The sequence below is a fragment of the Labrus bergylta genome, chromosome 13, assembly GCF_963930695.1.
Source record: "Labrus bergylta chromosome 13, fLabBer1.1, whole genome shotgun sequence".
In the NCBI taxonomy this organism is placed as follows: Eukaryota; Metazoa; Chordata; class Actinopteri; order Labriformes; family Labridae; genus Labrus; species Labrus bergylta.
Window position 1 is genome coordinate 4,911,639 of NC_089207.1, and position 23,430 is coordinate 4,935,068.

The 23,430-nt window shown below is 41.3% G+C and overlaps 1 protein-coding gene across 10 annotated transcripts in view; it reads right to left on the bottom strand.

Annotated features, from left to right (window-relative positions):
- Window positions 1–22,332, bottom strand: part of lmo7a (LIM domain 7a) — a 57,269-nt gene extending 34,937 nt beyond the window's left edge. For 5 of the 10 annotated variants that reach the window (XM_065961830.1, XM_065961833.1, XM_065961828.1 and 2 more), the window contains exons 1-5: window positions 22,154–22,308; window positions 21,789–21,907; window positions 14,673–14,743; window positions 10,993–11,062; window positions 4,603–4,709 (exon numbers count right to left, since the gene is read on the bottom strand). In XM_065961830.1, the coding sequence (XP_065817902.1) occupies window positions 4,603–4,709; window positions 10,993–11,062; window positions 14,673–14,743; window positions 21,789–21,857 (317 nt within the window). In that variant the 5' untranslated portion in view covers window positions 21,858–21,907; window positions 22,154–22,308. Of the gene's footprint in view, window positions 1–4,602; window positions 4,710–10,992; window positions 11,063–14,672; window positions 14,744–21,788; window positions 21,908–22,153 lie in introns of all 10 variants that reach the window. The other 5 variants (XM_065961835.1, XM_065961834.1, XM_065961827.1 and 2 more) reach the window with 3 other exon arrangements.
- Between the last annotated feature and the right edge of the window lie 1,098 nt (window positions 22,333–23,430).

Here is a 23,430-nt window from a genome sequence, read left to right on the forward strand (position 1 = left end):
AGCCCAAAAATAAATCTTTAAAGAAAGATTTGCATATTAATTCTATGGATCCATCGCAAGGAGAGACTCTTTTTTTTTTTTTGGCACAATAATGAGTACAAAACTTTCCTCTTTGATGTAGCGCAGTATGATGTGGCTTAAAAGGGAAATACCAGTGTGGAGGGTAAATCCACCATACTAAGGCTTTTACTCTAGTGTAGTAATTTTGTAAATGAACCTAGTTTTAGAACATTTACAGAATATAAACCTTTCATTTCCAGATCCGATATGCTGTAATTACTGTTGTAATGACAAGATGTCTCTAAAATATGACAACACTTGTAGCTTAAACACTGAAGAAGGCTGAATAAGAATGAGAGTCCCTCGGTGACCAAAGTACAACAGCACATTGTTTGATGTTAAGAGCATTGTGCCTGCACATCTTTGGTTTCTACAAGCAGCAATATCCACCCTTACAGCCATACATCCTGTTGAAGCGGCTCCGTGACAAGTAACACTTGAGAAAGCATTCACAGAGGTCAAGTGTCAAGTAATCTGCTGACATTTAGTGTCATTTGGGAAAACCTTGCAGAGTCTTTTCCTTTTTGTCAAGTGTGTTGAGTTGTGGGTCTCGTCCAGACTTGGCTGCATGCTGCTGAATTTCCAAACGACAGCTAAGGGGCTAAAGGAAGTGGCTGGAGTTAAATCGAGCACTTTCAGATGGAGTGATTCATCCCCAGCGCTCTAATGCTCTCATTTCCTGGGCAGCTGTTGGAAACTGACACAGTCGATCTAACTGAATCAGACCTGAGTAAGAGTCAGCCTGGTCACTCTAACACAAAGACTGCATAAAAAGATGGGCAACATAACAGCTCACCAAAAGTGAAGCCAAAAACAGTTTGAGCCATCCAAAATAGCACTGTTAGCATCATTTGAGGGGGCTTCACTTTTACACAACAGGAGGAGGTGGAGGCACATCGTCCATCTTTATATACAGTCGATTCTATTTCACTTCTACATGTTGAAAGAGTGTTTGCACTTGGTTATAGTGCACCGACACGTCATTCATGAGAGTAAACCGTAAAGCAAACTCTCCCCTCTTATCAGTCTGTATCACTGTTACAACAGTTTGTCACGCTGTTTGATCATTTGGATTATGAACGTGTTTGTAACTGACTTTACTAGGCAGCACATTTCACAACACAAAGCGACAGGGCCATTTACACTGCAGAGGGTGTTAAGACAGAACCTACAGCAACTGCTGAGCTCAAAGGTCAAAGCAGACATCCAATAATCTTTTATGACTGCCGGGACAACACAGACGGGGTTTGAATTAAATTTGCTCTCAGCCCACATGACTTCAGCCAATGTCTGACTTCATCTTCATACCAAAAGAGAGACACAAGCCACGCTAATAACTGTAATTTAAGCACAAACGTTCAACGTAGGAATTTTAGCTTTTCTCAAGGAGGTGATTGATGACTCAAATCAAACGTCTGTAATTTTGTTTCTTTTTCAGAGCAGAGGGGCTGAGTTCCATAGCTATGACCTAAAAGCACCTTTCATACAAGTTGGAGCCCACTGTGGTTGTGAGTGACTCATAATTTGTTTCATCATTGGGTTATTTGTTTTCACAATTAATCCACAATTTTTCACAAGACTTTTCACTGGCCTTTTGAATTTAATGATGTGACAACTGAAGAGAGATGGGAAGAAGAGTGGGGAGTGACATGCACAAAATGGTTTTGGGTTGGGAGTCAAACCAGTAACCAGTGCATCAAGGACTTTACTTTATGAGACACCTGTTGTACCTACTGAACTTTCTTTCTCAATATAAATGACTGAAATACATTTTTTGTCCTACTTGCCCTAGTTGACAGGACAGCTGGGGTGAGGCAAGAAATGTAGGTAGGAGGGCAATGGGTCGAGGCCAGGACTCCAACCTGAGGACGATTGCGATGTGGACTGTAGCTCTGCACACGGGGAAGCAGCTCTAACGACTGAGCTTAACTGATGCCCCTAAATAACTGAAATGTCGGTACTGTTTGAAGCTATAACGAAGCTAAAAGAGGTTACTAGTAACAGTTAAACAACATGGATCAAAACATCGAAATGTTAACCTTGACTTTACGTTTAACTGAAGTGTTTGTGAGGAAAAAAGAAACATACAGCACAAGCACGATAACGAGCTAATTGCTGCTGGAACAGGGAACAGGGAAGCTGAGCGAGGCACCTGTCAGACTGGGTTTGAGGGAGTGGACGTTGGACACACACCAGGAGCAAAGACAGCTGATAGAGACAACTTTCTCTCTTTGCTCTCTGAGGCCTCATTTGCATCGACTCTGATAAGCAACAGTGAAATTAAACCATAGGCTGCAGCCTTATTTGGGGATTATCTCCTCGTGTTATACTATGTGTGTGCCATTTCTCTTTGCATGGGATGTGACTACTATTGCAGGGAAACCACATAATTGTGCCCTCGGAAAAGAAAATACATAAGAAATCTATTTTGTTATTCTAGTTATCTAAGCAAAAAGACCACAAAACCCCACACAAATATGCTTTATATAAATCCACAGTTAGTGTAAGGAATTAATTTCTAGAAAAATCCGCCTGTGACGAATGAATGAGTCAAAGCAGCGTCTGTTCTTCTTAGAAATAAGAGCGTGAAAGAATGGAACACATTTCAAGTGAGCAACAACACACTGCTGCCAGAATTAAAAACACACAAAAAAAACTACATATGTCTGAACATGTCTGCTCTGAATCAAAACATTCCCACGTGGGGGACATTCAGAATACCACAACCTTAGCTTCAAAGTGAAGTCAAACTTTCACATGTACACACACACACAGGTGTACCCTTCAAGACCAAATGCAGGGGTATGCATAGGGGGTGGGGGTGTACTGGCAGGCGTAAAACACACTATTAAAAGCTCTTCCCTTTCAGTCCTGATACCATTCCAATCAGTCCTGGTGGACACTTTGACCGGCAGGACCTAAAAATAGGAGAGTGAGCCCCCTCAGTCCAAACCCCCGCACGCACACACTGGCACACATGCTGTCAAAGACCTGAGCTACGGGGGGTAAAACTGGGATTGGGAGTTGCAAACTCAGTGAATTCATGGAAAAAAATAGAATTTGGAAATGCTTTTGAATGCAGTCTAAAACATTTAAAAAAAAATATTTATATATATAGTTATATTAATTATAGGAGAAAGTGTCAGTTACAAATCAGCCTTCACAGTAAATTTTCCACATTATGATAACTTGTGTTATTTACTGCCAATCGAGGGAAAGGGTTATGCAACAGAGGACGTGTGTGATAACGCAAAGGGCACGATCTGCGTATTTATGACACTGAATCAGACTTGGGTGAACGGTATCTCAGGGCAGGGTGGGTGAGTTCCTCTGTGGGGAGAGGTGGGTGTGTCTTGATAAACGGCTGGCAGATTTGTTTATTTTGGGTTCATATTCCAGCGTCTCTACAGAACATCTGCCTCTCTGAGCGTCGCTGTGAGAACTGCGGTTTCGACACCATTGTCAAGGGTTGCTGAAGAATGACAGAGCAAGTCTTGGGGTGGATCATGGGAAACATGTTCCAGGAAGTTGTGGTAACACCTCAAAAAAGGAACATCCAGACGGATTTTAATTGCACAACTAAGTGAAAAATCAGGAGCAGATCTGGTGTTGCAGAAAAAAAAAACTCACACTCACGACATCACTTTGCAATATTTTGCCAACTTCAGTCATGTATTGGAGATCCTATCTAATCCTACTATCTCCAGGTTTAACCACCTGCTGGTATTGCTGCTGATGCACTTTTTGTTTGTGCTTGCACAGCAGTGTTGTACAGCCACAAAGAGCCACAGTGGATGGTGGACTGTGCCCTGAGCGCTGCTGCCTTACTTCACCTGCTCCTGAAGGCACACCTGTGTAACAACTGAACAGGTTGCTCAACATACCACATACATCCATGATTGCCATGCAAGAGACACAAGAGCAACTGACTTAAATGGAAAAATAAGAAAACACTTGGCAGCGTCTGGAAATGTTTGCAACACACACTAATTATCGTATCGACAAAGCTGTACAGCACCGCGTTAAAACCATCAGATAATCAATTCCTTTATGAACTTGAACCGTTCGCTGCATAAATGCTTTTTTTTTTTTTGTCTCTGAGGACATTATGTCTCAAACTCACATGAAGAAGAAACTTATTTGATCAAATATAAGAACATCAGACCAGAGCTCTGGATACAATGAAAAGGTGTTCAGTTGTTCCCTCCATCATATTTTCCAGCGACACACAGAGCAGTGCCTAAAACAGGTGTTTACCAACAGAGGAAATCATGTACACTGAAAATAGCTCTGACCTTTTTTAACTGTAGCTTGAATCGTGCCTCACATGAGACAACATGTGCTCTGAAACACCATGTAGTGTGACAGTCGCAATTAAACATTCATTCTTTAAGCATGACAGAAATAGAAGCTGAGACTTGTCGATTCAATAATGTGTTAAAAACCCAAGTTTACAGGAGGCTCTCAACTCTGTGAATAGAAATGGTTTGTAATAACAATGTTTTTTTGTTTGTTTGTTTTTTTACTAAAATCACAACTTACTTGACTGTAACTCTTGATGATAAGTCCTGAAGGTCTCCTGGGTGAAAGAGCTGTGCTTCCTTTAGTCCGAGCTTCCCGCAGGCCTTGAGGAAGACGTTTAGGTTGTCCTGGAAAAAGAACAAAGCGGGGGATGAGGGCAGTCCACCTTCGGAGGCAGAAGAATAATCACTCAAGAATTCCCTGGCAGGGACACAGCCTACAACTCATTGCTTCCAAAGTTCATATCAGCGGAGAGCAGAGACGGACAAGAGGGGAGGGAGGAGCATGTGTGTAGCAAATAAGAAGGGACTCGGTGCAGAACACACACAAACACACACGCAGGGGGGAGAGGCTGCGTGACAGGAGCTGACTGACAGCGGCAAAGCCACCTGTGGGCGGGGTTAGGGTGGGTACAAAGCCTTAACCAGGAAGGATGACATCAGAGCTGTGGATACAAGTCCCACCCAACCGGCCATGCGAGTGCAGAACTGACACACACACACACACACACACACACACACACACACACACGGGAGCACAATGCCTGCTGTGGCGTCCTTCTTCTCACACCCTGAAACTGTCCCCTCCCCTCCCTGCCAAGCCCTTCACTCGAGAATACCTGTGAAATCTGCGGGGCGGCGGAGTATTGTGGAGACATTTGGTTGCTATGAAACATGAGGTCGGGTGACAGAAACTGGCAAATGTTTTTTTTTTCCTGAGGCAACTCGTGAAGACATGGGAGTAGAGGGATGGTTTCTCTTCCTATACAATGTCTGCTTTTATTGGGTAAGGTTCATATGTACACAAGATTTACACAGATGTGAGTTTAAAGACTGCCTACACACATTATGCTCTATAAATACACAGACACCTCAGTCATGTCAAACAAATCATCAACCGCAGAAACACCATTCCTTTCCGGGGTTTTGTTGTAATCCCAAGGGCCTTGTTTGCGAGCCTGCACTTCCCAACGGGACAGCCCTGCTTAAGATGGTTACATGTAATGACACACGGCTTCAACATGGGCTGCAATAATTGAGGGGTAGCTTGTTCTATATTTAAATGGCAAACATGCTTATTACCCAATGGTAGGAGAGGGCTGACCTCTCTGTGTAGGAATCCCCTGCTTACAAAGTAGTTGCTTGTCCCATAACAGCACTTTGCCGGGCCCTTCAGGTCACTGAGGGCCCCTACAGTTAAGGGATAACCCCCCCCCCCCCCCCCCCCGGTCTTGACTTTGTATTCAGTTACTGGGGCAACTACTTTCTCTTGTTAGATAACATGATCATGAATTTGATTAAGAGTTGTAAATGGCTTGTTTTATCTGTATCGTCTCATCATTTAACTGTTCAGACAGATATTTTTTCTGTGACACTTAATTTATGATCTTGTAAATCAATGCGTACAGCAGGTACAGTCATAAACTTCAGCACTAACCACATTGCAGTACAATGTACATTGAAGTACAGGTATAACATGTGTTAGGTATCTAGCTATCTTGACAGATAATGTAACTTTTGGGCTGCAATATTTTTTATAAAGGCAAGCGCCATCTTCCAGTGTAAAATGAAGCAGCACTGTAGTGCAATAACTGCAATTCCTAGATTGGCCACTTGAGGCTGAACTGAACTGAAAAAGGCTCCAAAAGCGAGTCAATCCCCATAGAGCCTCATGTTAAAATGCCACACTTCACAGAGGAAATGAACATGTTTACACAACCTGGTACAAAATATCTTGCTTTTGGCACTATAGCTCATTTTCTTTTGCATGACAATTATACATCCAGTAGTTTGCCATTTCTTAATACTGAACAGTTTAAATGATCTATAAGCTGAAAGGTATGCATAATTCTGGGAACTGTGGCTTTGAGTGACAAATGCATGCCATAGCACAGTGCTTCCCAAAGTGTGGGCCCCCTGGTGGGCCGTGTGGGTACTGCAAGTGGGCCACAAAAAGCCCACCAATTTTAAAAATAAAAGAAATATCACAATAATGATGATTTACCATGAGTCAATCCTTAAAGTGATTAGTAAGGTGTGTCATGACTATTCATGGACATATTGTTTCGTAAAGTTTTGTGTCTATCTTGCCATAACATCATGTTGTAATGTCCAATAATTTACCCTTTCTGAAAGATATAGTTGTAGTCATAAAACATTTTTTACAAAGGGCCCTTGAGTAATTTTGTATTTTAAAGCGGGGCGCGGCTGTCTTAAGTTTGGGAAAGGCTGCCAAAGTCTGCCAGTCACAATCTCAGCTAGCTCACTGAACTTTTGGGTGAGATGTCGATAATACTTGATATGATTTTTATGTTCCAAAAGAATTCAGGCTGTAAAACATCACTGAGCTTTATTACTGCAATACAGATGAAAATCTCACTCACAACCTTTGGCACATGCCTTTTAATATCACTCCGGTATGAATGTCATTTTGACAGAGAGCTCTATGAACATATTAAAAGCCCCCCCCCCCCCCGACAGTAAGTCCCAGAACATGCAGAGATAATGATGTCGAAGGAATGTTATGCTGACTTGTGCCTGCACATAATCCTGCTAAATATGCTGTACCCATCCAGCAGCCTCTAATCCTTTCATACAGACCGGAGAACTCCGATTTAAGCACTTCACACCAAGAACAGAAAGATTTGACTCTTAAGGTGTCTGATTTGGTATAAAGGGATCATTTTCCATACTGGTCACAATGCGGTCACTCTATTTCTTCTTCTGCTGCATTCTTTCTCTAAGACGGGCATACTCTGCAATTACCCTCAGCTGACCCCATGGCAGTGCCTCCCACTAGAAGCCGAGCTATGGTTAAAATATCGGGCTATCCACACAAGATGGAATACTTGAACGGCCCCAATAAAAGACTTTGTATCCTTACAGTCAGATCCAGTCATAACATGCACCCATACAACACAAACACAGTAACAAAACATGGTCAGATTCTTGTCATTGCACAGATGATTACACAGACATTCAGAGGAGTAAAGACACCCTGAGGGCCACTGAAACTGTCCGTCTATCTCCTCCCATTGCTGCCTCAACCCACCAAGGAGTTTGTGTATGCGGAACATCCGGCACCACGTCAATGAAAGTGTATTTATCATGGGCAGAAGCCAGTGGAGTCATCTTTAACACCGTCCCTCTGGATTGAGCCAAGTGGGCTCATGTAGCCAACTGCCCCAACGCAAAAAACAGTTTTTCCTGCCGAGTGCTGGTTAAAGTAGAACCAGGACCAAACCGGGGTACCGTGACCCAAACCCACAGCTCACTCAGTGCTCAGAAACAAGCGGAGAAGTGTGCTGACATGGGAAACATTCCCTAGAACAAAAAGTAAAGCCAGAGAATAGTCCCAGTCTGGAGCCAATGTTGCTAAATATTCCACAAAAACCAGAGAGATTTCTGTTTCTTTTTCATTCCTCCCCGGGACTTTTTTATTTCACCAGAAGAAGCCTGGTATCCATTTAAGTGCTGAAATCTTGCACATAGTAAAACTAAGACAACAGTTACGAGCGTAATGGTAGAAAAAGCTCATATCTAATTGTTAATGAGGCATGAATAAAGCAAGACTTTCATTCTGCTGCGCAATGCCGCCGCTACATGACAAACCAAAAGAGCCCCAACAACATGTTGTTAGGAATTTAAGCATGCCACTAAAGCGGCATGTTCCCAGTTTAGTCTTCTCCAACTGCACAGAGAGGCCAAGAAGGAAATGGTATTAGTGTGAGTAAGTTTGACCATTAAACAGATCTAAGTTCGTCCAACAGATGACGTCTTCTGCCCAATAAAAAACCTCTCCTTAGAATCAGCAGTTGGGTATATGAGCTTTCCAGCATTAAATTGATGACACAACAGATACACATCAGATATTGACATTGGTGCATGCCACATTATTTGCAGATACAATGATGTCTTTCAACAGGGCCGACATTGGCTGATATCAATGTTCAATGGATTCATCAGTCATCACTACCCTTCATGTGTTTTATTGTCCATTTAGGTTGAAAACAAAAATGAATGTACTTGATGTAAATCTACAAGCATAGATAATTGGATTAAAATATAGAATTCTTCAATTCATTCAGCAGACACTTTTATCACATACATCAGAGAGTAAAGAACAACACAATCAAGGATCTAGAGAGGAGGAATCAATGTCAGTAGATGCAAACAAACAGTTTTGAGTCCAATCGGTAACAGGTGCTGACAGGAACTTTAAAAAAAAAGTTAATATAATCATCATTAACAACTACATCGACAGCATCAAAACCATCCGAAATTGCCATCATCAATATAATTAATTGTGTCGGAGTTCATAAAATAGTTGGGTCTTTAGCTTTTTCTTAAAGGTGCAAAGGGACTCTGCAGATCAAGTGGAGTTTGGTAGTTGGTTCCACCACTGGGGGGCGACAGAGGAGAAGAGTCTTGTCAGAGACTTAGGGCCTTGTTGTGAAGTTTGGACCAGGCTGCTATCATAAGCAGAGCATAGTGAGTGCAGACCAGGATGATAGAGTGTAAATAGGAGGGGCCGTTTCTGTTTTGTAAGCGACAGCAGGATTTTAAAGGCTTTATATGTGATTTTTTGATCCAGCAGATGTCGCCCTTGAGCACCAGCATGAAACCAAAACAACTCGCGCTGCATTGTTGTGTTAGCATGCTAATGCTAGTGATCTTTATTATGCTGGTATCTTCACACTGCATGTAAATTTACCTGAAATGAGCGTGATCTAGAAACACAGTTAAGCAGTGAGTACAGTATGTTATTCTTCTTTTCTCTAGTCCCTCAATTAAACAACTTTTATACGTGAGGGGAGGAGTCAGCCTGCTGTCCTGGCGATGTAAACAAACTGAAGAGAGGACTCTGAAAACTCTGAAAACATCACAGACAGTGGGACTCGGGTGTTACACCCATTGTAGACAGTCATGACTCAGAGTTATTTTCAGAGGAGATACTTGATTTCTATTATATTTAAGTGTGAAAAATCGACTTTAAGGGAATGCTTATATAGGGGCTTATATTTAAAAAAATAATCCGAAAAATAATACTCAAGTAAATTATAGATACATGAAAACTCTTTCGAGTGCAGAAACAATGTGTTTGTGAGTTACTCCATGCACCTGTTAAGTGGAGATATGATGCTAACTGATGCTAAATGAACAATGTCATTTCTATTCAAGCACTTCATGCAAACATTTAAAGAGCAGACGTGTTACTATTCATAAAGCTGCGAGATAACAGAGGGAAATCTTCTCCCAGCAGAGCTCGAGTGAGGGATGTTTGTTTGAAGAGCTCTTTTCTCCATGTGGCTGCCAGCAACACTGATCGCTGCAGGGCCAACCGGGAGTCTTCTACATTTGTTGGAAGAATTTATGATCAGGTGGTTTCACTTTTGTGTCCAAGCTCGGAAATACCACACCATGGCCACTGAATGATGGAGGAGATGGTTTACCTCACTACCTCAGCAGGTGCCCAGCCAGTGATATCACCAACAGTTCAAAACAAACTGGCAGGACATTCGGTTTATGTCATAACACGCATATGATGGTACACTGTTTGAGGCCGAAAAATACTATGTTTACTGTTTACATCCAGCCTTCAGGCCTGTCTGTTCTTTTCTGCCACAGACTTGTCATTGTGTTGCCAAACAGTGTTTCTGAGCCCACCGACACACTCAGACTGGCTGCTGAGGGTTGGGGTTCTCTATAATTCCTCCAGACAGCTGGACTCAATTACTCCCACAAGAGAGCAGGCTTTGTGAGGGATGGGTTTAAGGGTTAGGGATTTCAACCCTCTACTTCCAGAGCGTCTTGTATGCAGACACTCCCAAAACATTTATCTCAACTGGGGCCACAAGCGGCGAAAATTTGAAGACATTTCTACGCCTCGAAACGGTGATGAGAAACACTGATTCAATTACAGATTATTACGCGAAGTAAGTCTGCCGCCTTCTGAACTCCTGTCACTCAGTCAAAAGTTAATTATCAGACCAGCACAAAGACTTTTTGTCTCGGACGGTTTTGATTGAACGCAGCCTCAAGGATCACAGACATCGTATTTTAGGGAGCGCTCGAATGCGGCTGGTGGCCTTTCAAGCAGCTCCACGTTCAACGGACTTATTAGCGTGGATGGATATGAGGAGTGACAAGCCACTGAGGCAAACACCTCGCTCTCATTGGCAGCCGAGCCTGAGACCTGTCACCAGTCAGCTCCACTGCTGCTGCTGCTGCACCTCGCACTCAACAACAGAAATTACCTTAACATGGAGAACAAAGCAGTAAAGGATAAAAACTATGTGTGAAGAGAGCTACGATGATCTGTTAAAAGTAATGTGTTAAAATATCTTTCAAGCATAATGAACATGGCACATCTTAAATCTTTAAGCTGCATAAAAAGGGAAAAAAGACTCACCAGTCCAGCAATAGGTGTGGGCAGCCTGTTAATCTTCCTGATAACACCGGGCTTGATCTTGTTGATCACACTACAAGCAAAAGAAAGGGAGAGAAAACATATGAGACTAAAGAAAAAGGGGGGTAAGTGAAAGCACCAGGTCATTGGCTCCACTGGTCTTACTAGCAAGGAAGGAACAAAAAAAAAGTCTGGGTGTTGTTGTGTGTTTACGACTTTGTTTAATGGGGGCCACCTGGCTTCAGTTTAGTAAATGGTCGGTGGTGCACCCTGATGTAAACACACCGGGGTCTTCTGCTTCTAAAAAAAAAAACACACCCTGTTAAACCGAAGCAACCCCAAACAAACCCGGAACTGTCACATGTAGGCTACACTCAGAAAAATATTGAATTTAAAAAGGTAAACCAACGGAGACATTTAAAGAAGTCCATCATGAAAGTGCAGAACTACTCAGTTTGGAATTGCAAAAAGTAACAATTTGAAAAGAATTAGAAGCTAAATGTACTCCAAGTACTCGAAATAGGGCAGGAACTAAGGACGATTAATTAATGATCAGTCTGCTCAATGTTTTCTATTACTTCTCTCTACAAATTGAAACCAGAAAACTGTGAAAAAAAGTCCTTAAAGATTCACTAAACCATCAGGGGCCGTATTCACAAAGCCTCCTATGTACTAAGAGTTGCTCCTGGTAAAAAAAAAGTCTAAGAAAGTTCTTTTAATCATGACATTTTCCCCCTTAAAGTTAAGACTAGATCCTGGTAAAGATACAAGCTTCTCAGCCCTTAAGAGAGCTCCGAAGTTGTTAAACTGTTGGGAGCACTGAGGAGGATTTTTAACAGGCTTAAGAGTTTCTCAAGCTGAGGAGGAAATTGAGAAATGCTCTCCAAACACGTTCACACAACATATGAAGAATATTCTTATTGACTCATAGTTGGGGCGAACAGCCAAAATTATTCATGCAGACATTTCAATCCATCTATGATTTTAATTAGTGCAAAGTGTGAGACATGCATGTTGAGTTTCTCTGCATGTGTTACCTCCAATCACCAATTTAGGCTTTCACGTTCTGATGTTATGATCAGCATGTGAAGAGGCCGCTGCACAAGTGGGCATCTGATTTCAAACATTTTGTAGGCTATTTAAAGTATGTCTCACAAATGATCACACAGAGATGTTAATTGCATAGTGCTCATAATTACACAGTGTTTAACTAGATTATATGATTACGTCTAATCCATTTCACTAAGAGAAATTGATTGTATTTGTATTAACCAATCACAGCTTTTGAAATGTGTCATACATCACCTCCTCGCTAAGATAAATGTTTCTGTACACTGTGCTCTGGGAATATTCCCAAATCTGCTCCTAAATCAACCCTTGCTGGGACGTTTTAAGCTAAGCGAGGAGCTCTCTGAGAGTTTTCTCAGAATGTTTGTGAATATGGGCCCCATGTCTTTTTGGCCAGCAACATTTTGAATCACTTAAAAATGTATTATTTGCTCTATTTGTAAGATAAGAAATGGAAGAATACTGTCCAACATGAGAAGAAGACATTTTTTTTAAAGGTTTTATTTTGGGGCTTTTAATGCCTTTATTAGAGAGATAGGACAGTGGATAACATAGTTGGAAATTGGGAGAGAGAGAGAGAGAGAGAGAGAGAGAGAGAGTGGGGAATGACATGAAAAGGAAAGGAGCCACAGGTCAGATTCAAACCCAGGCCGCCCATTGATGGACTCCAGCCTCCACTCATAGGGTGCCCACACTAACCACTAGGCTACTGGCGCCCCTGAAACCTCAAATTTGAAGAATTAAAGCATGAAAGGTAACTTAAAAAAATGAATGCTCAACATCACATTTTATGAGCTTTAATTCTACTATACCCCTTTAAAGATGACATCATCAGACACAGTGTATCATTGGATTGCTTTTGCAGAGGCAGTAACGCGTAGCATTCAATAATGCTTTGGATGGACTAGTAGTTATGTTTTGTGAGTCAAATCTAAATATAGAGAAGAAGAAATACACGAGCCCTAACCCTAACCCTAACCCAACATCAGATGTGAAGAGGCCAGTAGTTGTTAAGGTAGTGTTCATCTTCTCTCTCTGCAGACACACTGGATTTACTCTGGGCTGCATTCTTACATTAAAGGTTTTACACTACAAAATAAATCTGATGTTAAAGATTGGAAAACCAGTTGTTTTATATCTGTATCTGATGACGTAATCTGAAGGACAATGAAGACATGGAAGAGTGAGCTTGTTAAAGATTAGTTAAAGCACTACTTCACTGATAAACTGCAGAAAATTATCATAATCATTTCTAGTGTCTGAAAACTTTTTGACATTTCATTTTAATATCAGTTGAAATGGTTTTAGCTAGACATACCAAATAAAATGTGCACATAATTAAGGATAAAAAAACTGTGTATAGCTTCACTAACTTCATCTTAAATCTCAACACAAGATGAAATCTTTTGATAGATTAAGTGGTTTTGGTTGTTTTTACTGTGTTTATCTTCTGCTCTCTCAGCAGACAGACTTGGGGGTGGATGGGATGTTGCGGGGGGGGGTAAAACAATAGTTGTTAAGAAAGAATGCAAAAGGCATTTGGGTCTATGTTGCTCATTTAGCCGTGAAACAATAGAAACGTGTAATGATTTCATCAGATAACAAACACTCTGTCAGCCAAGTAGGATATAATCATGTGTGCGACCCCGCACTAAACAATCCTCCCCAAGCTGTCGAGATAACCACAACACAATGGGACAGGACGCTGAGTTTCTAGGTGAAAGCGATTTAATCTCCCGTCTTCCCCTTCCTCACGCTGAGAAAACACGGACAGCTCTGCGAATGGAAGTGTCTCTGATGTTCCCCGAGAGTGAGCGAACAGTGGAGTCAGGCTCAAATCAGCAGAATGGAGCGCTTCTCCCCTGAATCGAAGCCAATAGAGGTTTGGAAGATTCTGCATGGGGCTGCTTGTAATTACAGCTTCCTGCTGATTCGTGCAAATCCCATCACTGTGTCCATCCACCAGAACATCCCACACACACACACACACACACACACACACACATGCAGAAAGGGACATGATGCTAACTCTGTTTGTAACACACACACACACACACACACACACACACACACACACACATCCAAGATCTAAGAAAAGCCACAACTCTTAGAGGAGGAGTTGTTGAATAAGAAGACATTTCTGTGTAGATAAATTTGCTCATCAAAACTCTTGATGCAGACGAGCTAATGAGAAAGCAGGCTGCTCTTGCTTCCCAATGTGGTTTCAAAAAGAAGCTTTCCATTCACTGCACAGCTCAAATTAGAGTAAGGATGGGCACTCAGCCCGTCCACAGATCTCTAACATCTGTCACACATGCAAAAAAAAACAACTCCTCTGAAAATAGATCACACTTCATATTCTCAAACAAGACCACAGAGGGCAGATCTGAAGCTTGAAAACATTCAAAGAAAAAACTACAGATAACAGCCTCTATTGTGCAGCCGTGAAAACAGAGGCTCACTTTTATTGGGCTCACAAACAAACAGTGACCCGGCGGGGGGTCCGCCTGGGAAATATCAGCAACACTTACGTAGACCTGGAGGAGAGCGGAGGGATCCCGTATGAATGAGTAGGGCTTAAGAGAGAGGTGCCTGGGAAAAAGCAGCATACTTACTCACACAACAGAACGCCATTCTCCAGTGCTGATCGGAAGTCGTTGCTCCCGAATTTTTTCTTGGTTACAGCCTGGAAAGAAAAAGGGAAACAAAAACAGTGAGCAAAATAGCGAGAAGGGGCTGGGTGAGGAGAGGTGGGGTGGGGTTAGTGTGGGGAGGGCTGGGAGAAGAAAGGTAGGATGTTGAGAACAGTAGCAGAGGAAGTCAGAGGTATTTCCTCCTGAGTTCCTACAGTGTGTCTCTGGGAGAGAGTTGAGTTCTTCAGGTATTCCTCAGAAGGTGCTGAGTGCTTTGTTGTTCCTTGCTTCGATGTGAAAAGAGTTGCTGGAAAAACGCGAGAAGCTGTGCTAAATCTGTGCTGGAGCCAGGCTTGCCCAAGCCGCAGAGACAAGCTATGGCAGCATCTGGAGCTGTGGAGGAGCACAGCGCTGTGTTATAGCCTCATGCCTTTCTCATGATCTCAAAACCACCGCCGCGGGAACACCAAGAGTCATTATGCAGGGAAACATGCACACACTGCATGCATGACGTGCAGCCTTACACACTGTAACACACTGCATACAGTACACAAACAGAACCCTTGATTTTGTCCTTTAACACATCTGCAAACTGTAACTTAGATGAAATCTGCATTACATGCTTTGTTATGTCATATCACATTCATACTGAAGGCCACTCCTTAACAGCTTCCTGCTCCGTTTTGTTGGAATGTTTTCACCATCAACGCCTTGACCAATCAGGACCTGAGCTACTAAAACCAACACAAGTACTTACTTAAAAACAATTGCAAGAGTATATGTACTGAATTTGCACAATTATATTAAAATCTCTTGTTGTTTTATGAATATTCATTTACTTACTTTTATTTGATCAACCTCTTTAGACACTTTATAGAAGTCTGTTTTAAAGACTCCCTTTGCTTTAGGTGCTGCTTCATTTGCTGCTTTAAGTGTTAACTACTGGTGATATTAGGGTAAGGGTTAGGGTGATATTATTGTTACGGGGATATATTCTTCACATTTAAGTGTAAATAACTGGATTTTAAAATTGTAATTGTCATACTTGTTTAACTTATGTATTTATTTATATATTTTTTTTAATTTGTTCTGTTTTAATCCTGCACTAAAAAAGCACTGCATGCAGGTTCAATCTTGTAATTAAGGTGCAATATGTTTAAATTAAGCTTAAGGTGGAGTCAGATGTTTTTTGATAAATGGATTAAATCTAAAATACATATATACATGGAGAACAGGGGCATGTCCAGATCTTTTGGACTGGGGTGGCCCAACTGGGGCACTGACTCCTGCAGGGGTGGCCTGAAGTTTGTGTGCACACACATGAATGAAGAACATGTATTTACCCTTTCTGTCTGCAGAAATCACATCAACTGTTGAGTCACACAAGGTAATGACAACAAATATATCTTCTAAGCCTAATTCTTCAAAAGGTGCATGTCCAAACGCAAAAAATTGCAAACGAAACATCTGCACACTGAAAACTATGAGCTGCCTGTTGCAACACAGCCTGAAAAGAGGATTTCAACACATGTCCCACCACTGGCAAGGCAAATAGCCAATCAGAGTTAAGGATTTGAGGGTGGCACCTGGGGTGGCCAATAAGATTTCAATGGGGGCCCATACCACCCCTGGCCACCCCTCTGGAAACCCCTCTGGTGGAGTAATACAATTGCTGTATTTTTTCAACAAAGTGCTACACAAGTAGTTTGCAGAAATGCTCCAATGTCTGATATAGGTATAAGTATAGATATAGGTGTACCTTATCAAATGGTCACTGGGTGCATGTAATGAAGTATGAAATCACTTTGTGCAGCTTCACTTCCCTCACTTCACCTTCTGTGTGTGTTTGATTTTAGGTCTGCAAGTAAATCAATTAATTTACTCGGCAAATAGAGCAGATGAGCACACGTACTGTACAGTAAGATGAGACAGCTGGCATTAACCAAATTGCACACTATCTTGTGTGCACACAATGCAAAACAAGTCCAACAAGTCTTACAAAATCAAATTGATGAGATGTGTCGAGTTACTAGGTTTTTGTGCCCTTTTCATTTTAAGAGAATCCAGGACAATTACCGCCCATCGCTAACTATGGGCCGTCATTTTAAGTGGAGCAGGAGAAACTAGAAGCAGGCCAATTAGACGGACTGACTGAGTGGAGGACACTATTATTATTTTCAAACAAAGTCGTGTTACACCTCAGGACACACCCTGGGAAACCTGAGATGGTTGTGTCCTTAAATACTTGTCATTCCTCTAGATTACACAATGTTATCTCAGCCCTCTTACTCTTCAATTCAAAAAAACCCTGATCAGTTAAGGTTTGAAAACACAGCTAAGAACACAAAGCTACAGACGCACAAGCACATACTGAGTGTGTGATCAGTGAGGCGCTGCAGCACTTGGCATATGAAATCCTGACCCCTACTGTTCTATGTATGTGGGGGCAGCAGAATGCATGCAAACAGACAGTACAGGCAGAAACAACACATTCACTCTAATCCCTTCTTGCAGCCTTCAGGTGTTTTATTACTTTGATGTTCCCCCTCTTGGAGATTACACATGACATCAGCCAACATACTGAAAAGGAAAAACAAGACATTATCTCCCCAGTCTATGTGTTTAATGTGGGGCCCTCCCTGGCACTAATCTGGCTGTAACAAAATACTTTTCTCCTCTCTATCGTCATCATTAGAGGTATTAACTCCCCTCAGATCCAAGCCTGCTGTGCCCCCCTCCCCTCCCCTCCCCTCCCCCTGTTCTCCTGTTGAACCTGCCATGTGGGATAACAAGTCTAATCTGCAGCAACATACTGCTGCTCTGGTTTAGCGGGGAGATTTGAGGTTGGGGCAGAGTTTTTCAATAACAGCTCGTCTGTGTAACATTAAAAATGGCTGAAAAAGTTTTTTCTTTTCTAATGAGAATTTCCAAAAATCACTTAACTGTTCATTTATAGAGCTTTGCTGAGGGGGATAAAGGTGCAGACATGTCTTAGTTTCATGCAGTACAAGATTTTGTTGTTGGGGGGAGGCTTTATTTGATAGGGCATAGGAAACCAGGGAAAGAGAGTGGGTATGACATGCAGTAAAGGAGCCAGGGGCCGAACTCAAACCTAGGCATTTTTTTGTAAGAAGAGCTTTGAGTATTTTTTTTCATTAAATCATCGTGTTTTTGCACCATGTCAGGCATGAATAATGTTAATGAAGTAAATCATATGTGAGGAGCCATATACATATCAAATTAAAGATGAAGTTGTGTTTTTTTTATAATAAGTTTAAAGCTCCTCTGAGGATGTTTTCATTTATGTTGATTTGGCGCCCCCTGTGGACAAAGTGGTACATCTTATCTCTTTGCTGAATTTTTATGTTCTATAAATGTTTTTGAGTACAAAAGAAATCTCATTCTGCTTTCTTTAAACAGTCCAAAGTATCACCATCTGAAAGTCTTGGCCGTGGAATATGTTAAAGGCTGTTACGGCCTTTATCTGACACCTACCAGCAGCTGTTACAGGCATTATTTATAACAGTAAAGAAATAATTTTTCATGTGGCTCATGGTCTGGTTTGCTTTTTGAGGTCATAAAAAGACATCATTATCAATTTCAGCCTGTTTCATAACCAGCTAAAAAAGTCAGCACAGGAGCTTTAATCTGAAGTGCTTGATTCCAATCTGTTTGTGGTATTGGGTCAATGAATATCTATTTTAAGTGAGGGATCTAGGTGAGTTTTATTTGGGTCTGGAGGGTTAAAGTGTTCCCAAACATGTGTGAAATTCATTATTATTATTATTGCCGGGAAGCAAGAATGGTGTCTCGGTAAAATTGAGGAGTCTCCGGGTCCGTGACCACAGCCATTGTTTATTCATGCAGGGCACTGAGGCAAATCAGTATTCAAAGTTTAATTGTCCCTAAACTTCTCTGGTCCTTCTCCACAGCACAGAGGTCATGTGAGGTCAGCTGGGACATTCTACAAATACTTTGGCAATCTTATCAAGAGATAAATATACCACTTCGGAATAGAATGGTATCTACACCATCAGCATTTCAGAATAAAAGCGCCCGCGTCAACATGAATCTGGAGTGAATGGCTTTCTTGTGTGAGGTTTCGGCTTCACGAGAGTACATCTGAATGCATGCGTCCTAGTTGCTAATTGCTCCCCAATCAAGACAGTTAATACACAGAATGGAGCTACAATGAGGTGACTAATGACCGGTTCAGTCAGTCAGATCCCGGTTTGAAAAACAACTTAGAGACAGAGGTCAGGGAAGGCTATTTATGAGGGCCGAGGACTGCAGCATCAACAATGGAGAAAAAGGGAAAACAAACAACATTGAAACAGTTTAAACACGTTTTGTTGATTACAGAAACATGCTCTCTAATTACTGATATTAAACCATGCAGAGATGTGTTTTTTGATGTTGTCAGATATTAAGCCTTGAGGTTTAAGCCACTGAATGAATACTCGAGGAGGGGACTGAATTGAGTTTGCTTTGATAACAGGTGTAATGATGCTACCTGTTTTTATTCTACTACTGTAAATCTCCTGCAGGTGTTCTCCCCTCACTCACATTCAACTACGCCTTATTCATCTATATATCGTTTGACTATTTGACATCTTATTTTGTTTTTAATTGTAAATAGTTTGAACTCATGGCTAGCTGTATTATCTACTGTTGATCTGGAATGACCATACAACTTCATTAAATCTGTGATTATAAAAAAATATTCTAATAGTTGACAGCAACATCCTGCCTGAATATGTAAGAGGATTTACACCTCAACTCAACAAATGACATACAAACCATTCATTTTTTTACTACAAAATAAAAGTCCATAACAAACTACAAAACAATTAGCAGATTAATTGACAATTCAATGATTTCTTCCCTTAATTCAAACATGTTCAATATTAATGGACACCATGAGGAGTCCTGTAGTGGGTTCAGTGTTACATGGAAAAATTTAAGAAAAAAAAAAAAAACTTGAGAGGAATGTGTTGCCTTTGATTGGCTGCTTGATTCCAGACTATTTCAACCAGACACACAAAGAAGTGCTAATGAGTAAAAATCAAAAGTTGAGCTGAAATCTGATGGAGATTAAAGATTAAAGCCTTTGTTGTTACACGACCTGAAACTAGATCAATGGCTGAAGTGAAACTCTGCCTAAAACCTGTTTAAAGAGGTGTTCCAAGTATTACAGGAAACACCTTTCCCGAGTGGAAGATTTTTGAAACTAATACTGGTCAAGCCAAACTGGTTTAAAAAAACTTACATAATGTTACTGGCACTCGTACCTTTGCTTGTGATTTATTACTATAACCGTCTGCAATCACTTTAACGCCATCGGTGGGAGCAGAAAAGGCCGTCAATCAGACATAATGTGACAGAAAGTGTTTGTGTAACAGACGGCCACATGCATGCCCCTCTGACCTTTGGGTTGCATTAACAACGCCGCTTGTTCTCGACAGTCATAACAGTCACACTTACAGCCTTTTCTATCCAATTAACAAGGACCTCTATTATTCCAGCGAGCCCTGTGGTAGCAGGACGCGGTGCCCTGTGCTGACAGCTGGCCAGCTCTGAGGGGAAATATGTTCACAGCCATGGCAGCTAATGCAGGAATGCGTCCATGTGACAGGCTCCAGACCATTTTCGTTTTTTAACAATACCACCAACCTCGCCATGCACACATGCGTCTGTTTAAAGTTCCGTGAAGCTGAGCAGTTTGTTAATCATTCAGGGGCAGAATCCAATAACCGCAAAGCTCACTCTTTGAAGGGAAACTGTTTTCCCCAACCGTGCCAGAACTCCCTCTCTGATTACTCTTTATTTCCACAACACCAAATCTGTCATATCTAAAGAAAAAACGCATCCAGTGGCTTGTACCCTTATAGTCCTATACCTATTCACTTCCTCCTTACTCCCCCCCCCCCCCCCACAATCTACCTCCTCCCTCCACAGCTCCACGAGGTAAAGCCACCACAATGGGCCAGTGTGAGAGTGCGAGAGACACTGATGTCACATCACAAGCATTCAGATTCCCTCCTCGTGAAATTAGAACAATATTTGTTTAGCTACTGCCATGCCGCAGCTCCACGCCTCCCCGCCGACGAGGAGAAGGAAACATAATTTCACTTCGCTTGTAAAGAAAGAAAAGAACGAACTGAGAGTCTGGCTGGAAGTTGGACGGAAAACTTTACATAGTTTGACATTATGGGAATCAAAAAGGGACTGTCGGAAAGATTTTGGTGGTTAGTCGTTATTTATGCCCTGAGAAGGATCATAAAAACTGCATTTTTTTGCCCATCATATTACATATTTTCCATAAATGTGCCTGTTTTATTTTGTATTCATTACTAACACCTGAAATAACCTGGAACTTTTGAACTTCCTGTGCATGGCAAAGAGTCTAACAAGTGCCAAAAACCATGTGGACATTCAGTCAGTGTAAGTATCCAGGTTGACCTGTGCTTACAGTAGGCGTCAGGTTCAACAACTTAGATCATTTATAAAAGATTTCCTTAATTACTCTGCTGAGTTAAATGCTTGTAACTGTAGCCTTACAGCCTTCGGAAACATACAAAGTTAAATAGCAGGTCTGCGTTAAGATCTGAGGCAGTAAGAAAACTGTCTAGAAAAAAGGGGTCAGATCCATGTAGCTGTACTCAACGAGAATGCTTGGAATGGTTTAAAGCCACATGATGATAACACAGACATATTATAGTGATGCAGCAACCTAAGACTTGAGATCAAGAGTGACACTTTTCTGTTTTCATCTCTTTGTCAAAGATTCGATTTCCTGAAGTGTGAAGCAAAAAATCTAAAGTTAAAGTTAGACAGCATAGTTATGGAATGTATGGGAAAGAAAAGCACATTTTTACCACCACATTAGTCTTTCCAGTGCACTCAGAGATGAGTAATACTGTCATCATACACGAGATTAAGCCTTCAAACAGAAAGAACATAATAGAGACACTCTCCTGGATTGTCATATTCAGGTTATTCAACTTTTTTTTGCCAACTTTTTTTTATGATTTTTTAAAGCTAGATCACTTAAAACACGTCAAGAAAAAAAAGGTCATTTTGAAAGTTTCTGCTTACCTCAATCCACCTCTGCGCCTCCAAGTAGGCTTCATCACTGCTGACAGCAGACTGCTCACGCCACTCCATCACAAAACGCGTATTATCCCGAGCTGCTCCGGAGAATGTCCAATGGCTTCCTAGCAGTGGCACCGCATGTGAAAGGTAAAAAGGTCCAGTAGAATACAAATGTGAGAAAGTTCACAAAAGCAGACACTTATAAATAAAACCCGTCCAGCAGTGTGTAGGAGGGCACGGGCGCACGTAAAACCACACTCATGCATGAGAAATGTCGTCTATTGTTCATAGAGCTCATCAGTGGATCAATGCAAGGTGTAACAGAAACACATTCCCTCTGCATCACTGTGTCTCCTGCTGCTGCTTACCTGTTCTTTCATCCGACACACCTGTGCTGTGCGTTGGGTTTTTCTTAGGTAGATAATTCCACACTTGATTACTGCTCCACCTATGCAGCGGTACAAAACGAGTCGACCTGAGCTCACTAAAAGAACTGACTTTCTACCTCAGAAGCTGCATGAGGTGGAGGCAGGGACAGGGTCGTTTCCAAAGCGGGGTTCGAGGACCACCCAAGGGTCTCTCCATGCGCGGCTTCCAGGTGAACGTTTGAGGGTTTCTAAAGTCGTTTCATTCCAGGTTTCCACTGCTGCTCGGAAACATTTCCTTCCCATACCGAATCATATATCCAATAAAAAAAAAGCGTTCACTCAGAACAAAATGTCCCCCAGAAGAGGAGTGTGGACATATGGACAACAAGCAAAGAAAGTTTCAGTCTCAGTGAAAACTTTTCTACTTGAAAGAGTTTTTCCTTTCTTAAGAAATCTCTTTCCTGCACCGCCCCCCAGCGGTGCTAATGCTGAACTGAATGACCTTAAAACTAATGATTTAGTGCAAAAATGTAACTATATGAAATCATCACATCATTTTACAATTTTGTGTGTTTCTTTGAATTATAAATTTAACTTATATTGTACATTTATTTGTTGATTTTGAAGATTAAAATGTTTTTTTTTTCTTTTAAACATGTTATCATATAGTTCGAATTGTATTTGACCGTACAAAAGCTTTTGATTCATTATTAATAATATAACATGACCACTTTTTTTACATCTTTATTAAACATATTGGCCTCATAGATCATGATGTTTTATTAAAAATACATATTCATGTGTCTTTTTTCTGGAAAAGAAGTGTGAAAAAAAATAATTACTCAAGTTATCCTTCTGTCATCTTCTTCCCTCTTATTACAAGAAACAGGCGGGCAGCAGACGGGCAGTATAAGAGTGACTCTCCTGTTTGGAGCTCAATCCTGTTTTGGGTGTAGACAAAAGAAAACTATATTTCAGCTGTGATGATTTTGAAAGCATGACAAGTATTCAAGGCCAAATGTAATTGCCAAGACTAACAGGATCTCAGGTTTAAGTAGGAGGCGCTCAAGAATATTGAAGCGGATAAGCAAAGATGTTTTTCCTCCTGAGAACTTTTCTTTTAAAATGTTCATCTAAGGTCAGGCCCACATCACATAAACAGGACTCACATTAGTAGAAACTTTAAGATGTGGTTTACCTTAAAGTTGTTAATGACTTAGCAAATCACATGGCCTAAAAGATCAATAGTCAGTTCTCTGGTGTGAGCATAGGAACAG